General features: G+C 36.8%; 1 protein-coding gene across 1 annotated transcript in view; it reads left to right on the top strand.

Moving 5' to 3' along the window:
* Positions 1–26,052, top strand: part of MAP3K5 (mitogen-activated protein kinase kinase kinase 5) — a 208,795-nt gene that overhangs the window by 90,965 nt on the left and 91,778 nt on the right. The window contains exons 8-11 of the mRNA XM_047734723.1: positions 10,725–10,837; positions 16,580–16,739; positions 19,063–19,216; positions 24,981–25,088. Of these exons, the coding sequence (XP_047590679.1) occupies positions 10,725–10,837; positions 16,580–16,739; positions 19,063–19,216; positions 24,981–25,088 (535 nt within the window). The remainder of the gene's footprint in view (positions 1–10,724; positions 10,838–16,579; positions 16,740–19,062; positions 19,217–24,980; positions 25,089–26,052) is intronic.

Below are 26,052 nucleotides of genomic sequence, written 5' to 3'. Positions count from 1 at the left end.
ACAGGATTGTTACAACTCCAACTGGCTTAAACTTACTGTTTTGGGAGGAATAAATGCTCTGTTGTGAGAATTAAAAGAAGCAGCGTATGTTAAAGTCCTAGAATTTAGTAGGCACCTAGTACTATAGTTTTAGTGTAGAATATGTGAAAATATTTTGTATTTCTTTATATATTGTTACACTTATCCACATTCAACATGAACACTAACTAGATGAAGTTTCCCTTTTCCTAAAATATTCCCATGTTTTCTTTCTGTTCTTCCTGCATCTAGCTGAACATGTAGTTGATGAGGGAAAAATTAGAGTTTGTGTATTTTTTACATGGGCCTTATTTAAATTTCACATACCAGAGCTGTTGTGGGGTACCATGAATAGGCCATGCATGTTTGCCATTGTATTTGTTTTTAGACATGATGGCATTCTCATTCTTAAGGGGAGATACGAAGTCATTTGCAGAAATTTGAAAGGAAATTAGGTGCTTGTACAATATTAATGTAATCATGTCTCTCCTGTTGTAATGCCAAAAAAGGTCCATAACCAGGAAATTGAAAGCATTCAGCCTGTTTTTAGCATTAATATGTTCGTTTATCCATAGTAACTTGCGAGAGGACAGACAGCTTTGCCTTATCAACTAATTTTCTTTGACGTCAGTGACAGTGCTATTCAAACAGTAATGTGTACCTAATAACTACTTAGTTTTTACATTATTAATAGGGTTGGCTTTACTTTGGGAGAGTTCTGTAACAAGCCAATCGACCTACAAATAGAGACCAGTGCCCATTTTCCATTTGCCAGATTAGCCCTTTTTTTTTTTTTAAAGATTTTATTTATTTATTTGACAGAGAGAGATCACAAGTAGACGGAGAGGCAGGCAGAGAGAGAGAGAGAGAGAGGGAAGCAGGCTTCTTGCTGAGCAGAGAGCCCGATGTGGGACTCGATCCCAGGACCCTGAGATCATGACCTGAGCCGAAGGCAGCAGCTTAACCCACTGAGCCACCCAGGCACCCCCAGCCCTTTTTTTCTTTTTCTTGGCTTTGAGATATCTTTCTCTGTGTTATCTCCATTTCCACTACCCTCTGTGTCCCCCAGAGTTTTATCTCACCATCCCCCTAACATCATTTTAAATCTGTCCTTTATTGTGTCTGTTAGGTGAGTTTCCAAATTTTAGATGATTTTTAAAAAACTTTTTATTGGGACGCCTGGGTGGCTCAGTTGGTTGAGCAGCTGCCTTCGGCTCAGGTCATGATCCCAGCGTCCTGGGATCGAGTCCCACATCGGGGTCCTTGCTCATCAGGGAGCCTGCTTCTCCCTCTGCCTCTGCCTGCCATTCTGTCTGCCTGTGCTTGCTCTCTCTCCCTCTCTCTCTCTCTGACAAATAAATAAATAAAATCTTAAAAAAATTTTTTTTTTATTTATTTGAGAAAGAGAGAGAGAGCACAGCAGAGGGAGAAGGAGGAACAGGCTCCCTGCTGAGCAAGGATCCTGATGTGGCTCAATCCCAGGAGCCTGGGACCATGACCTGAGCTGAAGGCAGACATTTAATTGACTGAGCCACCCAGGCACACCCCCCCACTATTTTTTTTTTTAAAGAACTCAAAGCCTGAAGAGTTCGTAGTAACTCAGCATGACCCCTAGCTCATCGATGTTCAGATGTAGAGGGCTCCTAAGGGACCAGCAGCTCCAGGATGACCTGGAGACCCGGGTAGAACATACACTGTACCCACAGTTGCTTTATTTATTTATTTATTTATTTATTTAATTTTTTAAAAAGATTTTATTTATTTATTTGACACAGAGAGAGAGATCACAAGTAGGCAGAGCAGCAGGCAGAGAGAGAGGGGAAGTAGGCTCCCTCCTGAGCAGGGAGACCGATGAGGGGCTCGATCCCAGGACCTTAAGATCAAGACCTGAGCTGAAGGCAGAGGCTTTAACTCACTGAGCCACTCAGGTGCCCTCACAGTTGCTTTATAAGCTAGCACCCTGGTAAATTGGTTGCATGCCTTGGCCTTGCTTTAATGACACACCCAGCAAACAATAGATTGGATGAAGCTCTGTTATGGCCTAACCAAGTTGAAATCCAGGAATGGTAGTATTCAGGATGTCGCTGTGGAGGTTCCTAATTGCAGCTAACAAGTACTCAGCACCTAAGGAGGGCAACTAAGCCTTGCTTTATGTAACTCAGTTGTCAGAGGGTTGAGTGAGAAAGCTAGATGTTTGCCAAGCATTATGCTGAAAAGGAAGGAGAACGTGGAAGAATAGGGCTGATTTCACTCTGAATTAAAGCGATCGTTTCCAAGCCTGGCTGAACATCACAGTCGGTTGTGGAGTTTTTCAACTATGTGGATGGAGTTCTTTGCCCCCGGAGATTCTGCATAGTGAGTCCATGTTATTGAATAGATTAACCGCAATTGATAATATGCTTATTCTTTTTTTAGTAAAGGTTAGGTTTTCCCCATACTTTGCTGTCACTCCCTTCCTCCTAAATCTTCACTGTTCTTCACGTCTTTAAAGATTAAGTTTAAAACCCGGGTCCCACTTTTATCTGCCCTTTAGAGCTTCCCCATCTTCCTCCCATCTTCCCAGCCTTCTTAGAATATGGGGTTTACATTTTAATTTGAGAGAATTGGCAGTTATTGGAAGGGTAAGTTTAGATTGGTCATAAACATGTGAAAACAGTTCATTCTCAAGAGCAGTCGAATAAGTAATGTTAAAATCCCAAGCTAGGCTTTCTTGTTGTTATCAATTGGCAAAGATAAAAAGAGATGAGGGTACTCTATTTCGGCATGAATGCAATGGAAAGGTCTCTCTCCTACACTGCTCCTAGGGAAGTAAATTGGTAAGATCTTTGTGGGAAGCAATTTGGCATTATGCATCAAAAGCCTTGACATACTTCATGTTCTTTAATCCAGTTATGTCCTTTGGAAACTATCCTGAAGAAACAGCAGATACAGAAGCAAAGATGTGTTTGCAGCAGTGTTTATGACACTGAATTTTATGGTAACAAAAAATTGGAAGAAACCTAAATGTCCAACCATTGGCGAAAATGTTAAACGAAGGATAGCCTCCCCATCTGATGGACTATCACTCATTCAAAATTGTGGTGATGGGGTTTGGTGATAAAAATATAGGTACCATAAAACTTACCATTTTAACTGTTTGAAATCTAGTTCAATAGCATTAAGTATATTTGGCTTGCATTGCAACCATCGCCACTCTCCATCCACAACACTTCTCATCTTACAAAACTCAAAACTCTATACCCATTAGGCAACTTCTCATTTTCCCCTCTTCCCAGCCCCTGGCAACCAACATTCTACTTTCTGTCTCTATGAATTTGACTACTCTAGGTATTTCATATAGGTAGAATCATATAGCATTTAAGGCTGATTAATACTCTGTTTTATGTATACACCATATTATATTTATCCATTCATCTGTTGATGGACATCTGTCTTGTTGTCACCTTCTGGGCCATTGTGAATAATGCTGCTATGAACACTGGTGTACAGATATCTGAGTTTCCTGCTTTCAGTTCTTTTGGGTATATACCCAGAAGAAAATGGTAGTTAAAAAAAAATTTTGATAGTAACATGCATCATGCCATCCAATCAAAATTTTAAAACAGATTATAAAAATAACATGGTTCTCTCTTTTTTTTTTTTTTTTGAAAAAAAAATGTTTGTGAAGAGGAAAAGGACTGGAAGAAGATAGTTAGAATTTGGGGTTGTTTTATTTTCTTCCGACTTTTCTGTATGATAAGGATCATATACAAATAAGTAGTTTGAAATGAAGAGAAGGTCTCCCCCGCCCCCATCTAAATTGATGGAGTGATATGGCACTAGTTTTCTTCTTACACTGTCCTGCTTTGTCTGTGAGTTATTTTATGAGTGATAATTTAAGAAATATCCCTAGAGATGCAAAGCATCATGAAATTCTAATTTAATTACTTTTATGTCTCCCAGAAAGAATCACAGCTGTTATATCACAAAGCAAGAAAAATGACAGCTAAATAGAGAGAACTTGACTTGAGCTCAGTTTCTTCTTTGATAGAAAGTAGATGCTCTCTAGCTAGAAATAATCAACTCAAGAATATTTCCTTTATTCTTGACTTTGTTGAACATCTCAGTGCAGATGCAAAAAATGAGCTGTCTTTGTTCTAAAGACTTCATCACTCACTTCATAATCAAGTACTTGCCTCTTTTAGAGCTAGTTTGCAATCAGGTGACAAATACAGTTGCTAATAATAAGGCAGCCTTGAACAAAAATCTCTTGCTTTGGAAGCTCAACTAAGAAGTTTGCATCTTTTCAATGTAATAATGAATTGAAGAATGCAAAGTACTTACTTTTTCAGGTAAACATTTAATATTAAAATAGCAAAAAAATCAACAGTAGTGGACATAACTTCATTCAGTTACTCAAATGTAGTCACTAGAATCCTCTTAAGATGTGAATATCTAATTTCATCCTCAAGATTTCTTTATTTCATGAAGTCATCTTTAGTTTAGCTTACCTCTGGCGATTTTATTTCTCTATAGATAGGTTTACACTATTAATCATTGTTTATAGATTTCTTTATGTAAGGACTTACATTCACATTCATTTATCCTCTTGCCAGTTAAATGGTGAAGTTTTCAACAACATAAAACTTCTTTGGGGGATTTTTATGGGCACATTCAGCAGTATTGCTATATTATTCTTTTAAAAATATTAGTCTCTAATAAGATCAATCAACTATATTTTGTGACAAAATATATATAAAGAATATATCAATAGCTGTTTCTGTTGTATATGGAATATAAACTTTATCCTTGATGTAAAAGCAGTTCTTCCTGCTTTTATTTGTCATAATTTTTCCCGTTTCACCCAACTCCCTTTAACTAAAACGCAAAAACAAAACAAAGCAAAAAAAACAAAGTAATGAAAAAGGACAAAAATTTTTTTTGAATATACACCAAAGGATAAAGCAGGGTGATACCAAGAGCTCAGCTTTGGAATTGAGCAGAATTGGGTCAAGTTCCTACTGTACCATTTCTAATATGCATGACTTAATATATCCAGTCTTTAGTGTCCTGGATCAGTAATCTTGAGAGAATCCTCTCTGCCTTAAAGAGTTGTCAGAATTAGAAATACTATGCTTGAAACGTCTCATGCAATCCTTTGTACCTAGTAGGCGCTCAGTAATGAGAGGCAGCTGTTACTAGTGTGTCTGTTTGGTATTGTTACTATTTGGTATTAATCACAGCTTTCTTAGGTGGAGAACATCATCTGTGCTATGTCGTACTATTGTTAGAAATATCCTATCCCTGTTCATCGGTAGGTGATCTGTCCCACCCATGACACCAGGTTTGGGTGTATGTCTTGCTCGTTGCTCGTTATCAGCAGAAGCTTTAAAACCCATGTTGTGGTTGTGCTGTGTATATTTTTCCTTGGTCATTTTTCCTGGGGAAAACTGCTCCTGCAGGCTGAGTCCCAGAAGGAAAACGATGTGGAGCAAAGCTGAGCCAACTAATGTAGAAATGTGGCATGAACAGGCATTGCTAGTTCCTAGGATTTGTAGTTGTTTGATACTGTAACACACTTACCCTAAAATGACTGCTACATCACCTTCAGCTAAAATGGATGCTTTTGTTCTTTCAACATCTATATGTTAACATCTATATTTCAACGTTATTTTAGCATCTGCATTTTAACAGTAATCTATCAAGTTTGAGTCTTTAAAAAAAACCAATGAAATGATAAAATATGTTTGGAAAATTAGTATCAAGGAAGTAGAGAATACAAATATGCCCATCGTAAGGAACAACATGCTTGGTATAACTGACCTCCAAGTCAATAGGCATTTTAGTAGAGCATGAAAAAAGAATCATATGCTACTTCTTCAGAAGAAACTGTGCACTCCCTAGGAATAAATTAAAGGAATTTCTCATATAAGATACTCAATAGACAACAGTGCAAGCTATATAAACAGTATCCTCAGTATTTTATGAAACAGTGAATTTCAGCAACTTTTTAAAATGTAATCTGGTGAAGGGGATATGCAGTGCATTAATTTAATGTGGTCAAAGGATGTAGCTTTCTGGGCGTATGATTTTTATCAAAGTCAGGGTTTAGAATACTGAAGAAAGTGAAGTCTTGAGTCTTCTATGAACCACTGTATTTATCACTTGTCTCAGCTTGGTTCTTGGTAAGAAATGGATGCAGACTTTCTTCATTCAGCAAGTATTTCATATTCATTTGCAATGTGTCAGGCATCCTGATGATTTAGGCATTGGAGATTCAGTGACCAACAGGACTGACAAGGTCCCTGCTCTCATGGAGTTTGCAGTCTGTTGGGGGAGACAGATGATAGAATAAAAAGTAACTTCAGATTGTTATAAATTCTATAACAGATATAGAATTACACAGTTTTCTTTTTTTTCTCTTAAATCATGTTACTATGTGGTTTTCAAGGAAATTTTCCATTTTACCTAAGTTGCCATAGTTATTGGCATTAAGTTATTCTGAATATCATTTTACTTTTAAGGATTTTGTTTTTTGGGGCATCTGGGTGGCTCCGTCAGTTAAGAGTCTGCCTTAGCTCAGATCATGATCCTAGGGTCTTGGGATGGAGCCTAGCATCAGGCTTCCTGCTCAGCAGGAAGTCTCCTTCTCCATCTGCCCCTCCCACCTGCTCATGTTTGCACGCTCTCTCTCTCTCTCTGAAATAAATAAATCTTTAGAAAATAAAATTTAAAAATATTTTAAAACTTTATAAAAATATAATTTATTTTTAAGTAATCTCTGCACCCAGTGTCAGGGCTTGAACTCACAACCCCCAGATCAAGCGTCACATACTCTCCCAACTAAGCCAGCTGGGCACCCCTCCTTTTCATTTCTTTTTAATACTAACAGGACCTGTACTAATGTCCTCCTTTTTGTTCCTAGTAGTGTAGCATAAGAGTAGTTTATATTCTCTCTCTCTCTCTCCTCTCTCTCTTGTTTTCTGATAAGCGTTTTGCCTTGGAGTTTATCATTTTATTAATCTTCTCATACAGAACCAACTTTTGGCACTGCTGATTTTTTTTATTACACTTTTTATTTCATTAATTTCTGCTCTTTGCTTTATTATATCTTTCCTTCTACTTTGGGGATAATATGCTATAATTTTTCTAGATGGGAGCTTATGGCATTGATTTTTCAACCCTGCTCTTTTTCCAACATATGCATTTAAAGGTATAAATTATTCTACATCCCAGAAATTTTGATATATTGAACTTTCAGTATTGTTCAGCTCAAATATCTTTTCATTATCAGCATGACTTTTCTTTGACCCCTGGGTTATTCAGAAGAAGGTTGCACAATGTGCAAACATATCTTTCTTTCTTATTCTTTAGTTTAATTCTATTGTGGTGAGAGAACACACTCTGCATTATTTTAGTTTTTTGGAATTTGTTGATAAGTGCCTTGTGACCCAGGATATGGTGCACTGTTGTTGGACGTAGTGTTCCACATAAGTCATTTAGATTACCTTGGTTAATCTTGTTGTTCCAATCTTCCATACCCTCATTAATATTTTTTGTCTGCTTATTTGAGCATCACTGAGAGAAGCATTTTAAAATCTCCAGCTATGAATATAATTTTATCTAATTTTTAGTCCTGTCAATTTTTACTTTTATGAATCCATGTTAATTGGTAAGTTTAGGATTATAAATTTTTTCATTCCCTTTTATTATTATTATTCAAATAGGAAGTCCTCTGCCTATGCCAAGCCCAACTCTCATCTTGTGGTCAGAATGAGCAAATGCCCCTGTAGAAGACAGAGCAATTCAGCTCATCTTGGAAGGGCACTTTCCCTCTCTGAAGCTTTATTTGAATGATGTTTTTAATTGTTGCTGCCATAGATCTCCAGTGTCTATAAAAATATATTTTTGAGTATGTATCCTTTTCCACATAGTTGTTACAGCAGAAGTGATGGCTTCTAACTAGACTACTACATCTACTTTGAAGCTTAAGTTTTCCCCCAGGCATTGAATAGTCTTCTATAATTTAAATGGTATATAGCTTTCAAACATTTAGAATACATTTTATTCCCTATCATACTTTATAATATTGGAAATTTAGAGTAGTTTTTCAACTTACAACAAATATCCTTGTAACTGAATTTTTGATTACATATTTGATGCTTTTCCTTAGGAAAAATTCATTGATGTATGATTGTTGTGTCAACAGGTATGCTTAATTTTTTTAAATTTTACAATTTTGATATATACTGACAAATTTTAGGCAAGAAATACTGTACTAATTTACTTTGACGGTGTGTGAGAATTTTTAATTCCTGTGGGTGGTATATTAATAATATATGACAGGGTTTTATTTCTCTTGTAACACAGCCTACATGTTATCTTAATCTCCAGGAGAATCCAGAAAATGTTAAAATTTTCTCCTCAGTACTAAAGTCATTCTCATGGAATTCAATGAATCCTAGAAAAACAAATTATTAATTTTATTGGCATTCATATTTTGGTTAAAAACATATAAAAATATATATGTATACCATATATTGTAACATACAAACACATGTAAGTCAAACTTCATTTTGGTTGGTTTTGGCACATAGGAAGTCCTTAGTCAATTTTTATTGATTGGTTTGGGCATGTCTTGCTTTTTGCATTTTAACTTTAATATCTTTAAGAGAAATTCCATGTTCTTTGGCTTCAGGAAAAAGGAAAGAACTTTTGTTGGAAAATATTGCATATCTTGATATGAATTGGGAGAAAATAGAATATACAACTTCTTTCTTCTTCTATGCTCTTTGTAGTGGGATATTCTACTTGTCTCTGAACAAACACAAAAACTTCTGAGACTTAAATGAGTCTAAGATTTCAAAATCATGTCTTTCCTTTATATGACTATTTTTAAATATCAGCAGTCTGGGTGCATGTTTTTTCCATCTTAGAAGTGGGAAACACCTGAACTTCTAGAGAGGTAAAAACGCTTTTTGATCACCAACAGTGGTGTACTTGGAAATTTTCTGTTCTTCCTCCCATGTTGCAATTATTTAAGCCAACTAGTTAAGATTAATACTTGCTTGACTTTTGTTCCCATTCAGAGATACTTATTCTATTTAAAAAGTAAGACCCAGGGTGCCTGGGTGGCTCAAGTGGGTTAAGCATCTGATTCTTGGTTTTGACTCAGGTCATGATGTCATGGGTAGTGAAATGAGGCACTGTGTCAGGCTCTGCGCTCCGCATGGAGTCTGCTTGAGGTTCTTTCCCTCTGCCCCTCTCCCCACTCACACGTGTGCACATGCTCTCTCAAATAAATAAATAAATCTTAAAAAAATAAAAACCTATTGTGCATTAAAAGTGACTGTTGTGCATTAAAAAAAGAAAAAGACCCTTAAACAGGTCACATAATTCTTAATATCCAGGAAAATGTACTTTTTCTTTCCTTTTGAAGCTTAACTTGTCAGTTTAAGTTAGGGAAAATTTCAAGCGTGTATAAAAGCCAAGAAGAGTATACTGTAATGCGTACTGCTGTGTCTGCCACCACTTTTGCTATTCCTATCTTTTTTTTTTTTAAAGATTTTATTTATTTATTTGACAGACAGAGATCACAAGTAGACGGAGAGGCAGGCAGAGAGAGAGAGAGAGGGAAGCAGGCTCCCTGCTGAGCAGAAAGCCCGATGCGGGACTCGATCCCAGGACCCTGAGATCATGACCCGAGCCGAAGGCAGCGGCTCAACCCACTGAGCCACCCAGGCGCTCCTGCTATTCCTATCTTTTAACAGTTAATAATTTAAATGGGAATGCCTTTATTTTGGAATTGTAGTGTATTTTTTCTGTATAACCTTTTTTTTGGTATCATCAAATCATCATTCATTCAGTATGTAGCCCTTAAATTTTGCTTAATTTGATTTTTTAAAGTAAAGATTTTGTTTTTCATGTTTGTGTCAAGCAATTTCTAGCAGTCACCAGGGTGTTTATTTTCATTTTTTTCCTTCATGCTCCAAAATGTGATGATATTGAATATTGTTGCCTGTTGAGCGATGGATGTAAGGAAATCCTTGGACAGAATCTAAAGTATCACCTTGAAAATACAGGGATGTGCAAACGCTGAAGTCTTTTCAGATGTCGAAGTGTTTTTCAAAGGTTGATATTTAGTTTCATGCATATTCAGAAAAGTGTTCTTACCCTCTTTGAGCCAGCATTAGCATGCACAGCCACAGTCTCTGTTTTTCTTAATGTCTTAGTGCAATTGACATTCTTTACTTCATTTCTGCATCACTCTTGTGAAACTCATTGTTTCAGTGTTTACCTAGATGGTCTCCTCTTTGCTTTGTATATTTTTCAGGCTTTTTAAAAACCACTTTGAAAAATAGGTACAGGGTTCTTATGTTTTAATTACCACTGCTTACACATGTGAACGAACACACGCACACTCACACACACTCTCTCACATTTCTGGTAGATTGTTGAAAAGAGGATTTTTTAAAAAGACAAAGGCTACTATGGTAAAGGTAAGCTAAGCAAGGGAATGCAGTGGAGGGAGGGCAAAACAGGCAGAATTACTTAAGCATTAAATCCTAATAGCACAGTACGCTACATTCTGGGGTGAAGGCCAGGGGAATATTTTTGCTTGCTCAGGCATCAGGGTTATGCAAACAGAAGCTGTTGCACACCCAGAGTTTCATGATTGAGGAAGTAAACTTGTACATTTGTTTGTTTTTTTGTTTTTTTTTTATTAGGTTCAAAAAGGCATTTGAATCTGAGCCATCGCTACAGTCAGGAATTAATTATGCGGTCCTTCTCCTGGCGGCTGGGCATCAGTTTGAAACCTCCTTTGAGCTCCGGAAAGTTGGTAATTGCCACTTGATATTTTACATGGAAGTCAAGAAACTGGACCCAACTTGGTACAAAAAAAGAGAATCATTGACAGATAGACCCTTTGCTTTTTAGTTCTATAGGTTTTCTGTTACCGTATCTCGTTGTTTAGTGTTTCATATTATTGCGCAGAATCCTGATATTGGGATGTAATTTGGTTTTTCATTTATTTTCCTGTTTCTAAAAACACCCTGGTTAATATTTATTGTTCCAGCACAAAATAATATTGAAAATATGGGCTCTGCATTCAGCCTCAACTCCCAAATAAAGTAATGTTTGGAACATCAGAAACATTTCCTGTTTTAGATTTAGAGGATGAGGAGGAGGAGGAAAGAAGGAGAAGTAGGAGAAGATGAAGAAAAGACCTCTGATATTTTCTATTTCTGATTCTCTTACATACCTTCAAGCACTGTGATTTCAGTGGTATTGGAGGTGAGCCTTCCAAAGCCCCCAAAACAGTAGGTCCAGCAGATGGCAATCTTGGCAGTGATGAGTCTTCTGAGACACCATCTCTGAATTGTAGCCATTGATAGAATGTGCTTTTGTCCCTTTTATCTGTGGACATTATCTGATCAGCTCACCCCTCTTTGGAATTTGAAGATAGACTGCATCTTAGTGAATAAATTTTGTGGTTTTTTTTTGTTGTTGCTTCTGGCTCTCATAACATTTTTTAAAGTTTTGCATATTGGAAAACTGTCTATGGTAGTGAGATTTTGCTGTCTTTCAGAGAATCTTTCGAACACTTTTGGAGTCATTACTACAGACCTAGAAATATAATGCCATATTTTTCATAAAGGAAAAAAAGCAATCTTAGCAAATCTATAAATTGTAGAAGAACCTTTTCCTTCTGTTAAGATTTTTAACTGGAGACTGTTTCTGTTTAATTTTTCTTCAAGAAAAATGAGTCCTAGACTTTTTTTTTTCATCATTTGGGAAGGGCTTATAAATGCGTAATGTGGGGTGCCTGGGTGGCTCAGTGGGTTAAGCCTCTGCCTTCGGCTCAGGTCATGATCCCAGGGTTCTGGGATCGAGCCCCGCATCAGGCTCTCTGCTCAGCGGGGAGCCTGCTTCCTCCTCTCTCTGCCTGCCTCTCTGCCTACTTGTGATCTCTGTCTGTCAAATAAATAAAATAAAATAAAATCTAAAAATAAATAAATAAATAAATAAATGCGTAATGTTCTGGGAAATCCTTTACAGCAAAGTTTGAGTATTAAGTAATTTTTGAAAGGGCCCCAACTAAAAGAATGATAAAATACTTGTTGCTGCTGGATTGCACTGTTATTTAATGCACAGAGCTTTATTTGAAATAATTTTTTCAGTTGGTAAATGAAATCAGAGAAAATACGTGGCAACTTGTACTCAGGACCAGTGATTATAAAAAAAAATTTTGTATCTGAGTTTGATTTTCAAACTCTACATAAGCCAAAATTCTTCAAGTACTAGTGAGCTAAAAATAATTTGTACTGCTGTATTCTTGAACTTAAGGTCAAATTTTATTAAGGCCTCCAGATCATTGTAGGAATTGACGCTGATTTGCATGTGTTGATGGAGTAATAACACAGTGGCTTGAAAATGTACCTCCTCTGAATTCTCATTTTTAAGTTAAGTACAGATTAAAATGATCAGCACTCAGCTAAGAGAGTAGATCTCATTGCAAAAAAGAAATGATAATTATGTGATGTGATGAAAGTATTAGCTAACACCATGCTGGTAAACATTTTACAGTATGTAAGTGTATCAAAGAAATACATTTTACACCTTAAACTTTCAAGATGTTATAATTAAATGTATATTACAGTAAAGCTGAGGGAAAAGAAGAATGGTCAGCACTCTGAGATTTGAGGCACTATGAATAATACAACTTTGTAAAGAAAATGTACCTTACTTTTTTTTCCAAAAAGAACTCATGCATAATATATGTTAAGCAAGCATTTGGAAACATATAAGTTGAATTTTAAATTTTGGAAAATGCAAAAACATACACAGACTGAAAATGTGACTTTTTAGGTTTCTGAAACACTGTGACATGCACTCTAAATTGTATGTCCTTTATAACTAAAATGCAATTAAAACTCACTACTTTAGATTCTACTCAATAATAAATTATGCTCATCATCATAGGCTGACTTAAAGTTAATTTTTTATGGCAAAATAGAATTAAAATGATTTTCAAGGAAAAACAGATTAAATAAACTGTCTAATGTAATATTAGTTAATAGTATATAATAAAAAGATTAATAAATAACACATTTTGCACGTTTTATTTATTTATTAGAGAGAGATCACAAGTAGGCAGAGAGGTAGGCAGAGAGAGAGGAGGAAGCAGGCTCTCTGCCAAGAAGTGAGCCCGACACGGGGCTCGATCCCAAGACCCTGGGATCATGACCCCTGCAGAGGCTTAACCCACTGAGCCACCCAGGCGCCCCACATTTTGCATATTTTAAAGCTATACTTTTTAAAAGTATTTCAAATTTCAAATTTCTGAGTAATTTGTATCTTCTTCTATTCCTTCTCTTGGTCCCCTGCAAATGTACAAATTAGCTTGAACTGTGAGTTCCCTTTAGTAATCAGACTTTTCAAAAAATAAGATCCCTTCTTCAGGTGCATTTTGAAATTTTGATTTATTTATAAAAATGAGCAATTAAAAATTAAGATACCAAAAGATAACCAATAAATTGAAGCATCTTAAGTTTAACCTCTACGGTAAGACCCAATTCTTAGTTTTCCTTGCCTACGCCCAAAGACTCTCAATTCTAGTTGTGTGAGTGTCCGAGATTAAGACTGTTTCATGATCTGTGTTTCACTTTCCCAGTTTTTGGAAAAGCATTAATGTTTAGACTACTTAAAACACAGAACCACATCTTACATGTTCTTCCTCTTTTCAGCTTCATAAGACTTAAAATTAATATTCAGATGTTAGCCTAATAACAGATGATTTTCCCATCTTCTGGGGATTTTTTCAACTATGAGACATTTTATGGGAGAGAGTCAGAATTATAGGTTTGGGTCCCCAACAATAATGATGGTGTAATGAAGGAACATTGTGCTTGGAATTGAAACAAACCACTATTTGAATCTCATTTTCAGGGAGCAATAAAAATGAAATCTGTATTACTGAATATGAAAGTCCATGATTCTATAAAGATAATTTTAAAAAGGAAATCAAAACAAAAACAAAATCCATCACCAACTACAGAACAAATCATTTGTCCTGTATGGAGGTGACCAATTGCTCAGATACTTGGAAATTATAGGGAAGAAATTCGGTACCTTCCCTTCTTTTTCAAGAGCTATTATAGCTCGTCTAGTTAATGAGGTAGACACTCTTCTTAAAGTATGCTTCATACTAAATGTATTATTCCAAAAGAGAACATACTCTTCAAAAGAATTCTAGTTAATGAAGTAGAACGATAAGGCTCACAATAGTAGTGATGTTGAAATAATGATTCTGGCAAGGGTCATCAATTAGAACTAATATCATTAAGTGAAAATGTTTATTATTTTTTTAATTTCATTTTACCATATTTACCTGATACCAAAGCTCCCTCACAGATTTCTTGTTAGTTGTAAAGGACAGATGTACCTACACAGTCCATTCTATATATGCCCTCCAGAGATCTGGCCCTCAGTGATCCAGTCAGCATCCCTAACAGTGAGATGGCCCAGCGGTGCCTCTTCCTGCGATGAACAGGGGGTAAAGCAACATCTCCAGTAAAACAGACTCGCCAAAAATGTTTAACCCAAATTGTAAGCTCTAATGTCCAGCTAATAGGAATCGCAGTGGCTATAAAAATAAGTCAAACAACACAAACATGTGACACATTCATGCCAAGGTCAAAGCTAAATGTCACCCTTATAATATGAACTTCCAGCATGCAAGAGTAAGTAAACCTGAAATTTTCTTTTAAAACTTTTACTGTAATTTTATGATCATACATTTTCATAGTCCCTATTTAAATGTTTGATGTGATTTGCTACTAGATCAATCCTTGGTTCATTTCCTGCAAGCATGACACAATAAAAAATAGCTCATTTTCAGACAAAGTTAGTAGAAATACCCATTTTTACTATCTCATTTTCCCTCTACACTTTCTTCTTTCCTTTGTATTTGTTGGATTTTTTTTTATTATTATTATACTCAGATAGGAGATCATGGACGTTGTTGCATACCTGGGTATAATTTTTTCATCTTACGAAATTTTTAGGAACAAAGTCATTCTCTTTCTAACTTATCACAAAATGTGAAGGATTCCCAAATGGACTTTTTCTTGAAATACTCAGGGCTTAAATGTATTATATCCTAAAAAGTAGCATTAAGTTTTTTAAGGCTAATTTTGTTTTGTTAAAGTATAATTTTCCAAAAAATTTTACAGTTCTCAGGAAATATAAAATATAACACTTGGAAAGATTTTTTAGGGGTGCCTGGGTGGCTCAGCTAACTGAGTATCTGACATTAATTTTGGCTCAGGTCATGATCTCAGGGTTGTGAGATCAAGCCCCCCATCGGGCTCCACACTTAGATGGAAGTCTGCTTGGTATTCTGTCTCTCCCTCTGCCCCACCCTCTGTGCTCTCTCTCTCTCTCTGTCTAAAAAATAAATAACATAAATCTTTTTTAAAAATTTTTATGTAACTCTGTTAATATGGAAAACAGTAAGAGGATATGTGGAGTTCAAAGTGCACTTTAGAAGCTGAGGTATTCATAGACAATTTAACAAACATTTCTGAGTTTGATTGGAAAAAAAGCAGAACTAGTTCAGGCCCAATAGGTCATAAATCTTAGGGATTATCTGTTTTACTAGACAGAAAGTATTTGAATCTCTACTAAACCAAAACATGCAAGTTAACAAGTAAACTTCTCTAAATCTGAGATCTTTAATGAATAGTAAACAGTGAAATTAACTTGTTACACTTTCTGTAGACAGTCCTTAAATGTGGCCTGATGCCCCTGTGAAGTATTGAGGTGACATGGCCCATCTATTTTACCTTGGCCTCAAATCTCAGATAATTTTCCTGATTCTTTAATGTTGTGAAAGCTAGTGGCACTTAACAATTCTACAAGGCTATATTCTCTTTGACCAAACAAAGGATTACAAATGCAAAAATAACACAGGGCAGAGTAGAGACAAAAATTTATAATGAAATGCAAAACACCAGGAAGAATCAAAACGATCTTGAAGAATGAAATTGGGAGGATTTACATTACCTAACTTTCAAGTCTCGTTATAAAGCAACAGTAATCAAATAGTACTGTCAGTTTCCTTATTTCCTTAACTTTTAAGTGTCTAATTGTTCTTGGATATTTGTAGCATTTTACTCTTGCAAAATATATATACTATATACTTTTATACTGCAAATGAGTGATAGATAGTGTTGCATGTTTCCGTTTCAAGCAACTAAAGAATTCATGATATTATAAGGGAAGCAAGGTGCTTTCATAACAAGATATTACCACCTTTTGATTTACGCATATGAAATGCAAGCATACATTAAAATTCAGGAGTGATGTACACCAAAGTGACAGTGGCATTTATCTTTGGATCTTCAAAATAAAGGGAATTTTTTTTTCCACAATGAACATAAGCCACTTTTATAATTCAAACTTAAAGCTATTTGAATCTAAAAGGAGGAATGAAAACTTAATTTTGTTTTTTAATAAAAAGTCTGCTCTGCCTTGGTGCTGTGTGTTTGTAACATTATGCTTCCTGATGATCTTCTAGGGGTGAAGCTGAGTAGCCTCCTTGGCAAAAAAGGAAACTTAGAAAAACTTCAGAGCTACTGGGAAGTTGGATTTTTTCTGGGTGCCAGTGTCCTGGCCAATGACCACATGAGAGTCATCCAAGCATCTGAAAAGCTTTTTAAACTGAAGACACCAGCATGGTAATAGTAAACTCTTAGGTGTTTGAGCAAGTACTTTTAATAAACAACACTTATCACTTATTTCCAAATTGTTATATTTGTTGAACTGACAATTAGATGACTTCGTTTGCTTACAGAATGAAATGCAGAATTTAGAGGGAAAACTGTTTATAAATGTGTTGCGTATAGGTTCTGATGACTTTGGATGCAGGTGATGTCCTCTGGCCTTCAGCTTAGCCTTGTCATGACACTGACCAACCACTAGCTCAGGTTGGCCAGTGGTCCCCACAGGAAGCCAAATTTGACACCTGTGCATTGATTCGGTATTTTCAATTTTCCATGTCAGCCTCCCACGTTTCTGCCCCAAACACACACCCTTTGTTCTCTTTATGGCCCTGTCTCAGTTTGGGGGTTCTTATTCTTGATTTTCACTTCTCTATGCTTAAGGCTTATTTCCACCATTGAATGTTTCATCTATGTGTGTTTTTCTAATTTCAACTTGTTCTTGGAGTGCCCCCAAGTCTCATCCTTCTGTCTGTGGTAATTGAAGAGATGAAAGCACTTAGGAGTGCCTTTAGGACTATTTTGGAAAACAATGCTGATTTTATTATGCATCCCAGGTAATGATTACTAGCTGTAAAGGCTTTAAAAGGTTTACCATGGTATCAAGAAAGGCTCAGGTTGGCTCAGAGCCTGGGCCACTGACTTGTTTTCATCAGAGAAACTAATTCAGGACATGCTTCCCCAAGTAGGTTCCCATCACTCCCCAAAGAGTTTCCTCACATTCAGGTCTTCTCATGGGCAAACCCTCCCCAATGTCACACCCTTAGGGATCCTTCTAAAATTCATGTCTGACCCTTCCCTCTTGCCCTGTAAATCCTTATTACATTAAAGGAGTTTAATGGCTCTTCACAGTCTAGGGTATAAAGTCCACCTTCTTGGCTTAGGGAACAATGTTTGTCTTTAGTCACTCCAGACTCAGACCATGTCACATGCCCCCAATTACGTGGCTCTCTAGTCACACGGAATAGGCCAGACTGTGGCTTCACGCGCACGGTGCGCGTGCCTCTTCTGGCCTTCTTCTCCACCTGTGGACGCTCCTAGATCACCTCCACACGAAAACCAGACCCTGACTTAAAACCCTTTCCTGCCTGCATCCAGATAGAAGCACACATGTGATTAGTTCATCTTATGAAATCTGCTTTCATGTTTCTCTCATTTTTAAATCTTATTTCTCTGGAGAGTGACTAGTCGTATCTCTGCATAGTTGTAGCCCGATTGAGATGTAGGTTGCTTTGCTGTGTACCTTTCACATTTCTATCTCGTCAGCAGTCTGTGCTACATAGGGACACAGCTGTGCTCTCTGTGGGATGTCTACAGTCGGTGTTTCACAAGGAAGGAAATAAATGAAATAAATGAATCAGTCAATGGGTGTATTATGTGCAGCCTCTTTTGTCATTGCTTTACAGTGATCATCATGATGGTACAGAAGGGGATGGAAGCACAGGTCAAAAGAGCTCTGGTTTGAGGTGTCCCAGCTTCTGTTGACAACAGAGAAAACATTATTTTATGCAATAGTAATAACAACCGTGAAATCTTGCCTTAAGTTCCCATTCACTTACTGTTAATTTCCATGTTTATAGTTTACAACCCAGTATCTCATATAATTATCGTGCTCCTCATTTTTTCCTAGCTTTTTCCTTTGAGGCACCATCTGTCTTGTTAGGTTGGAGGATATTTGTATAACATATAAGCTAAGTTGCTTCACAGCAAAATAATGATCTCTTATGAAGGGTCTATTTAGAAAAGCTTTCTCAAGGAAGCATATTTTAGAACAAGTGCGTTAACCACTCCCTTGAAGAGGATAGGCATTATTTTAAAAGGCATGTTTTCAGTTGATGTATCATCCAGCCCAAGCAATTTGAGCTCTCTACCCCTCAATGGATCATCTTTAAAATGGGGATAAAACAGCTTACTTTGTTGGGTCACCTGGGTGGCTCAGTCAGTTAAGCAGCCGACTCTGGATTTCAGCTCAAGTTGTGGTCTCAGGGCACTAACATGGAGCCCGGCATCCAGCTCTGCACTCAGTATAGGGTCTGCTTGCCTCTCCCCCCCTGCCCCTCCCACTCAGGCTCTCTCTTTTTTCTCTCTCAAATAAACAAATCTTTTTTCTTTTTTTTAAAGCCCACTTTATTGAATTTCTGTAAGATTTAAATGAGAGAATGTGTATGAAAGTGCATGACATGTCACAAATAGTGAATAATTTTGGTGAAATCTGAATGCATAAATACTAAAATCATATTTAGATCTGCCTGTTATGTGTCTTATATCTTTTCATTTTTAGGTACCTCAAGTCAATTGTAGAGACAATTTTGATATATAAGCATTTTGTGAAACTAACTACAGAGCAGCCTGTGGCCAAGCAAGAGCTCGTGGACTTCTGGATGGACTTCTTGGTCGAGGCCACAAAGACCAATGTTACTGTCGTTAGATTTCCAGTGAGTACTCTTCGTTTAGCTTAACTTTAGCTGCACTTCTCATTTGCTTCTTTTATTTAAAGAACATTTTTGCATGTGATTCTAACAGTACTAGTGTTACTTTTTTTTAAAATAACTTCTCAAAATCGGGGACATGAGATACATTTTTGTTTTTGCCGTGGAATTTGGTGATTTCTTTCGATAAGTTGTGAAGCATGCTTTCCAAGAAAAGATTGTCTCTTGCTTAGCCTCAGTCAGTCAACACATTGCTTCAGACCAGAGCCAAGGTTGCTGTTAATTCCTACGACAGTTGTGTGAACATTGTCATCAGTGTCGACACCGTTACTGTGGTGAGAAGTGTTGTTACTCACCTCGGTCATTATTCCCTCTCCACCGCTCATTACCCACATGGGTCAGAGTTAGATGGAGTGTCCTCAGTTCCCAGTCACATTTTACAGGCCCTTAGATCGTGAGAAATGATGACTCATAGGTTCCGATTTGCTGTGCATGTTGGCTAGATATAGATACAGATATATGTATAGTAGACACACACACACTTTCAAAAATATATTGCTCATCTTCTCAGCTGTGCCTTTCCCATCCTGATCGTTCTTAGAATACCGCCCAAAGCAGTATACACTTTAGCATCCAATTCAGGAACCACTGACAAGTCACTGTGTGCCCTCAGCTCGTCCCACGTCCAAGTGATGCCATCAATCTCTCTGTGTGAGCTCTCGGGTCCAATCCTCCATACTCAGGTGGTGACAACTCTCAGTTCTTTTTCTAAGATCTTGTTCCCTAATTCTTGTTTATAGGATCATCTCTTTAATTAAATCCATTGCTGGCATTAACAGGCTTTCTTTACTCTCCCTTCCCGATGAAGCCTCAGCGCAGCAGGATCTTCAGCTGAAAAGCCTTTCAAACTAAAAACACTTTGTTTTCCAGCCTAGATAATGCAAGCCTAGGAAAATACTTATCTCACAGTGAGCTGGCAGCGTGCCCGCAGCTGAGGCTCCGATGGGAGCAAGTGCTGTGAAAGAAGACAGCACAGAACTGTCTGTATTGAGTTGACTGTTGACTTGATCGACTAGAAAATTGGCGATGAAAGGAAACCACTCCTCTTAGCTATTCTGAGCTCATTTAAATTAGTTTAGTATGAATTTGTCTGTCATACTATGAATGTCAAAAAATAAAACCAGCAGATATTAAGAAGTTAGGAGAATATAGGTATATACTCCAGGTGGAGAGAGGTGAGAGAGGCTTTCTTAAGCAAGAAAGGGACCTGTAAGCCCTAAAGGCAAATATTAACCTATTTGATTCATTAAAAATCCTAACTTTTGTTCAATAAAGAGCATCACGGACATGGCAAATTCTAGAGAGGGAGAAGGTATTTAATATGAATGTAACAAAGTTATCGATTTGCCTCATAGGCAAAAAGAAAAAAAAACTACTAATTGGTAAGAAAAAAATGGGCAAATCATATGAAAAGATAATTAACCTCATTAGGTGGTCAAAACATGCAAATTAAAATGAGACACCATTGTACTTGTGCCATTTTGCACATGTGTGCATAAATCTGTAGTATCAGTTCCCTGAAGTGGAATTGATTGAGTTTGCATGTTGCCCTCCATAGGGATTATATCAATTGGCATCTTCACTGGCAACATACGAGACTGACCGCTTTCCTAAAGTCTCTCCCCAAAAAGTATGTTTATCATATTTATACTTTTGCCAAACCTACAGATGAAAAAATGGTACATTGGGATCATTTTAATTAGTAATTCTCTTATTTTGTGTGGGGTTGTGCATATGATTGTGTCTGTGTTTAAAAGACCACTTGGAGATTAAAAAAGAAAAAAAAAGAATTTGTTGCCTGCATTTAAAAAATAAGGAGAGTTAGATCATCAGTGCTGACTATAAATGGTATTGGTATTGGTATTCGTATAAATAACTATAAAGTCTGAATAAAATAAATAAAATACTGTTTCTAGACATTAAATAGCAATTATGACAGGGTTGTGATCCCTGGGCAGGGAGGCACTTGAGGTGAGTCCCACCTCACCTACTTTTTTTCCCTTAAGGCCTTTTTCTGGCTGCCACACCAGGAAGTAGTGCCCTAGCTGGGTGCGGTTGTCTCTCTGGGCGGAGCAGGCTGGAGGAGTGTTTGGGACTCTAAGACAGGTGGAATATGAGAAGCAGGGTGTTGGAGAAGGGGGAGTCTTAAAGAGTGAATCCCAAAATTCTGCCTGGGTATTTCCCTTGAACCACAGAGCAACTCCTAGATAGTGTGAGCAAGGGGTAAGCATAGCATGAATAAACACAACTAACTACTGGTCTCAGTATTCAACCAAAATTGGGTTTTAGATGAAACCTATGTGGCTTAAGTAAACCTTATCAAGGTGAATCCCCTTGCTAGTTAGAAGATCAGGACCAGAAGTGGTAGAGAGCATTCTTTGGAAGGTTGAGAGCTGAGCAGATATCCCAGAACTTAAACAATTTAGGAGGAGTAAGACGTTAGACTTTGGGTCTAGCCAGAATGATGAGATCTTGATGAATACCCCAAGGATTTAGAGGAGACAGAGAAAACCCATGCCCTAGGAGTAAAGGCAAAAATAAAAGACCCACCCTAATAAAGCTGTGATAAAACTAAGCCTCCACAGAATCAAGGTGATGCACTAAAAATTTGACTGCTAGCTAGGGGGCAGGGGTAGGGAAACCTCTGGAAAGATGCGGTTCAGAGCCTCTGCATTGGGTCAGACACAATCAAAGATTACTGGACATTCTAAGAAGCAGAAAAAAAAAAAGTGACCAATAACGAAGAGCTTAAAGAGCCCATAGAGGCGGGCCAGAAGTGATTCACATATTGAAGTTACCGGATAAGAACTTCAAATAACTGTAATTACCATGTTAAAAAAGACAGAGGAAAAGATAGACAAAATACATGAAAAGATAGAGTATTTCAACTGAAAATAAAGTTTATAAAAAAGATGAAAAATAAGGAGAGTTCACATAAAAATCTAGATTTTCATCTATTGGAAAATTAAAGGGATTGGCAGTTGGACTGCCTTTTTCAGAAGCAACAACCTACTAAGTCAACTATCTGTATGCTGCCATTCTAGACATTGATTACAGTCCTATCCTTCCTGCTTCACTCATCTGCCTTTCTCACTGGGCCCACTTCCTGCAACCATTGGAATTTGCTCCCCATGTTCTACCGCATAGAGAAAGGCAGGTGTCTAGTACCTGTAGTACCATGTCAGTCACTAACTCATTGCATCCTCAGAGTAGCATCCTTAGGTCATACTTACGAAGGCCACAGTAGGTCTTGATTGGAGGTGATAACATTTTCCTTCTTTTAAAGTGGATCTGGTTAAAACCAAGATTACTTATATTAGAAAATATTTTATTTGATTGCTTCTATTTATTTCACTACCGTATCCATTCTCATTCCTCAAAGAAGTAACAGTGACCCTGGGTAAAAGAAGACAGACCAAAGTTTCTTTGCAAAATGATTTAAATAGTCCCCTCACTTATTATTATTATTTGGGTTTAGTTCCATTGATTCTTTTTTCTCACCTCTCTTCTCTGTGTATTTTCTTTCCTTCCTACGTTGAAAAGTTAGGGGACCATCAACCCCTCACCCCAGGTCAGGTGAGAGGAAGTGGAGTGTGATGCTTTTGCAGACTCTTGTAGAAGCTGAGACATGTAACTATTTAATTTCTACCCTGTATAGTTTATAGGTCTCATTGGCCTCCTTCCTACATCAGATACAAGGTGTTAGGTGTTCATTTTTTAAAAATTTTTAGCCATCGATTTTAATGTTACCAGTAGAAAAGTTTAGGAACTAAAAGCAAGAATGTTCATACTTTCAAGTGAGTTTTATCTGTTTTTGTCAAATTACCTCCTCTTCCACACCCTTCTCTTGGTCTTTCTGTGACCTCTGTAATGTATGCAATGAATTCCTCCCATTTTTGTGATTTTGGGCAGATCAAAGGGATAGACAAAGGTTAATGATAATTACAACTAATTTTGATTTTCTGTCTTGACATAGGAAAACATAGGTCAGATTTTACCTGTTAGAAATATGTGAAACAATGATAAAGACATAAATTTAAGAAGAGGAGATAACCTGGTGCTGTGCTTTTCTAATGTTAAATTCTGTGCCCACATGATTAGGGAACAAGGTATATTCTCCTTTGTGGGTACAATGACTTGGATGCTATTTGGAAGACCTGCCTTTTATTCCCTATTATTCTTCTTGTTTCACCAAGCCTGGGATACTCAGATTTGAGAGCACCAATTCTGCCAAGATAGTTTGAAAATTTGTTTCCATTATTAAGCAGCACCACTTCACTGTCTGTTGATTGGAATTTGGGCCTTGATTCTCCTGGTATGTTCCTAAATCAGAATATGTTCCCCAATGGGCTCTTCTTGCGCTTTATTTGTGGTCTTTTCTATCTTATTTTCATAACTGGAGCCTGACTGAGAATTAAGCCCTTATGTATGTTTGTTTTTTTTAAATTTTGTTTTCTTAATCCCCTTTCTGTAGTTCCCTGTACCCTAATTTAAATAAATTTTACTCTTGTGGTAAATATAGCGTAAAATCAGTACACTGTGTTTGCAGCGGATGGCTGAGAGTCGGGTGGTCAATCCACATACCTTCTCACTCAGATTGTGTGTTAGCTTACTCTGTATTGTGAGTCCATAATCCCTTGCTGATGAAGTCTTCTGAAGAGTTTTCCTCCACTTTTATTTGGTCAACTTGCTTCATGTAAAATTCTTTCTAAAAGTCAATTTTCTTGCATTTTATGCAGTAGGGTAGAAAGAACTAGTCTAGGTTCTCTCATAATTTAGTATTAACTTTTCTTTCCTTTTTTAAATGTTCCTACTTAAGACTGCGGAGGAAATTTGAGCTAGGTGGGCGCTTTTAAGCATCTGTGTAAAAAGATTATAGTTGCATCACCTTTAAAATCAGTGCATGTGTGGTATCTTAATGTTATTCGCACCTAGTATCAGATATTAGTAATACTGTACTACATCCTTTGAGAGAGATTGTCAACTCAATTGTTATGTACACCTCATACATCTCCAAAACAGGAGTAAGTTTTACTTCCCTCTTTTTCTATCATAAGACTAAATATATCATTATTGAAGAACCCAGTTTTATCTTGAAAGCAACAGAAAAACATTTTTATTGTTTCATAAAGCTGCGTCCATTCCTTTGGCTTATATATAAAAGTCTTTCAATAATAACCAAAATCATTTTTCAATCCATTCACGTAGGGAGGAGAATCATCCTGCCACATCATGTCGATAAGGTGTAGCAGGAGAAAACTGAAAATAGTACATGATGCTCTATATGTGGAATCTTTTCTATGTACAGAATTATTTGCTTTACCACATTTCTGCCTTTTTTGGACACATTTAGATTTATAGAAATAGATTTTGCACTTACAGCAAGATAAAATAAAAGACCTTAAAAATATCTTTAGAGTAAATTCCCTGGGGATAGTCAAACCAATATATGGACTTCAAAAATTTATTTCTAATTTCTTTAGCAGAAAAAGTGATGTATTACTGGAACTTAGGATAATTGTGTAATACCAAAAGTGCTCAAAGGACTCATAGGGAAGGCAACAGTTAGGAGTTAAAATGGTTTTCCTGCAGTTGTGGACCCAGAGCCTCATCCAATCATCTCCCACATCAGTTCAGTATTGCTCTAACAGCTCTAAATGACTTAAATCTGCAGTTACTAATGTGTGTTTCTTTGCCTTATGTTTTCAAGGTATTAATATTGGAACCAACCAAAATCTATCAACCTTCATATTTGTCTATCAACAATGAAGTTGAGGAAAAGACAATATCTATTTGGCACGTGCTTCCTGATGACAAGGTAAATTATGTAATTATTAAGACAAGAGAATTAATAGAGAAGGACTTTACTCCCTTCCAGCACTTATGTATTCCAACAAATATCTGCATTACACAGGAAGAAATAGCTTCACTGTATATTTATCTCGGCATAGATACATCTTGTAGTATAAATTTGTTAAAGTTGGGTTACAAATTTCACTCATTTAGTAAAACATAACTGAACTTATTCGGATTTTTAATAACCATCCAAAGTACGCTTAAAATGAGACGGTTTCTCTGTTTTATAAATTCATGCTATAAATTATGTGTGGGAGACCTGAGACTTAAAAGATGCATATCTTAATTCTAGGAAGCCTATTAGAATAAGACCACTCTAGTCCTACTCGAGTATGATTATAGTTATCATTTCATGACACTGTTTGGTTATCTAAGCAGCTGCTCGATTTCAGATTAGCCCCTGGCTCTGTGAGCTGGCATGGCCTCAGTGGGGCTGCGCTGCCCTCGTTTGCAGATGGGTCTGAAATGCTCTCATTTCTCCCTACAGCAGTCATTTTAGTAACTCCTTCCACTTCTGGATTTTATCAGTTTTGATGCATGTGTAAATCTTACTATTTTTTTTAGTTAGAAAAATTGTAAGACCTGATTCCAATCCATTGGATCAACCACAGAAATGAGAGAAGTCTTGTGGCAAAGTAGTTTTGTGGGATTTTTGGTAATCGTTTTCCAAAATATCCTTAAATTTTCCTTAACAGTCATCCTTAACAACTCAACAAATATTTCTGGAGCACTTACTCTGTGATAGGAGCTCCCAGGCATTGTGTTAGGCACGAGGGAAACAGATGTATACAAAATAAGCAAAATTCCTGCTGTCTACTCAGGCAATAAGTAAATTAAAGGGGAAAATATGGCAGAAAGGGGGAGTTAGGGAGTACATTTGGAAGCATGAGGTTGCAATTTTTAAAAATATCCATGTCAGCTTTAAA

Source organism: Lutra lutra, chromosome 6 (assembly GCF_902655055.1).
Source record: "Lutra lutra chromosome 6, mLutLut1.2, whole genome shotgun sequence".
In the NCBI taxonomy this organism is placed as follows: domain Eukaryota; kingdom Metazoa; phylum Chordata; class Mammalia; order Carnivora; family Mustelidae; genus Lutra; species Lutra lutra.
This window is presented reverse-complemented; position numbering and strand designations above follow the sequence as displayed.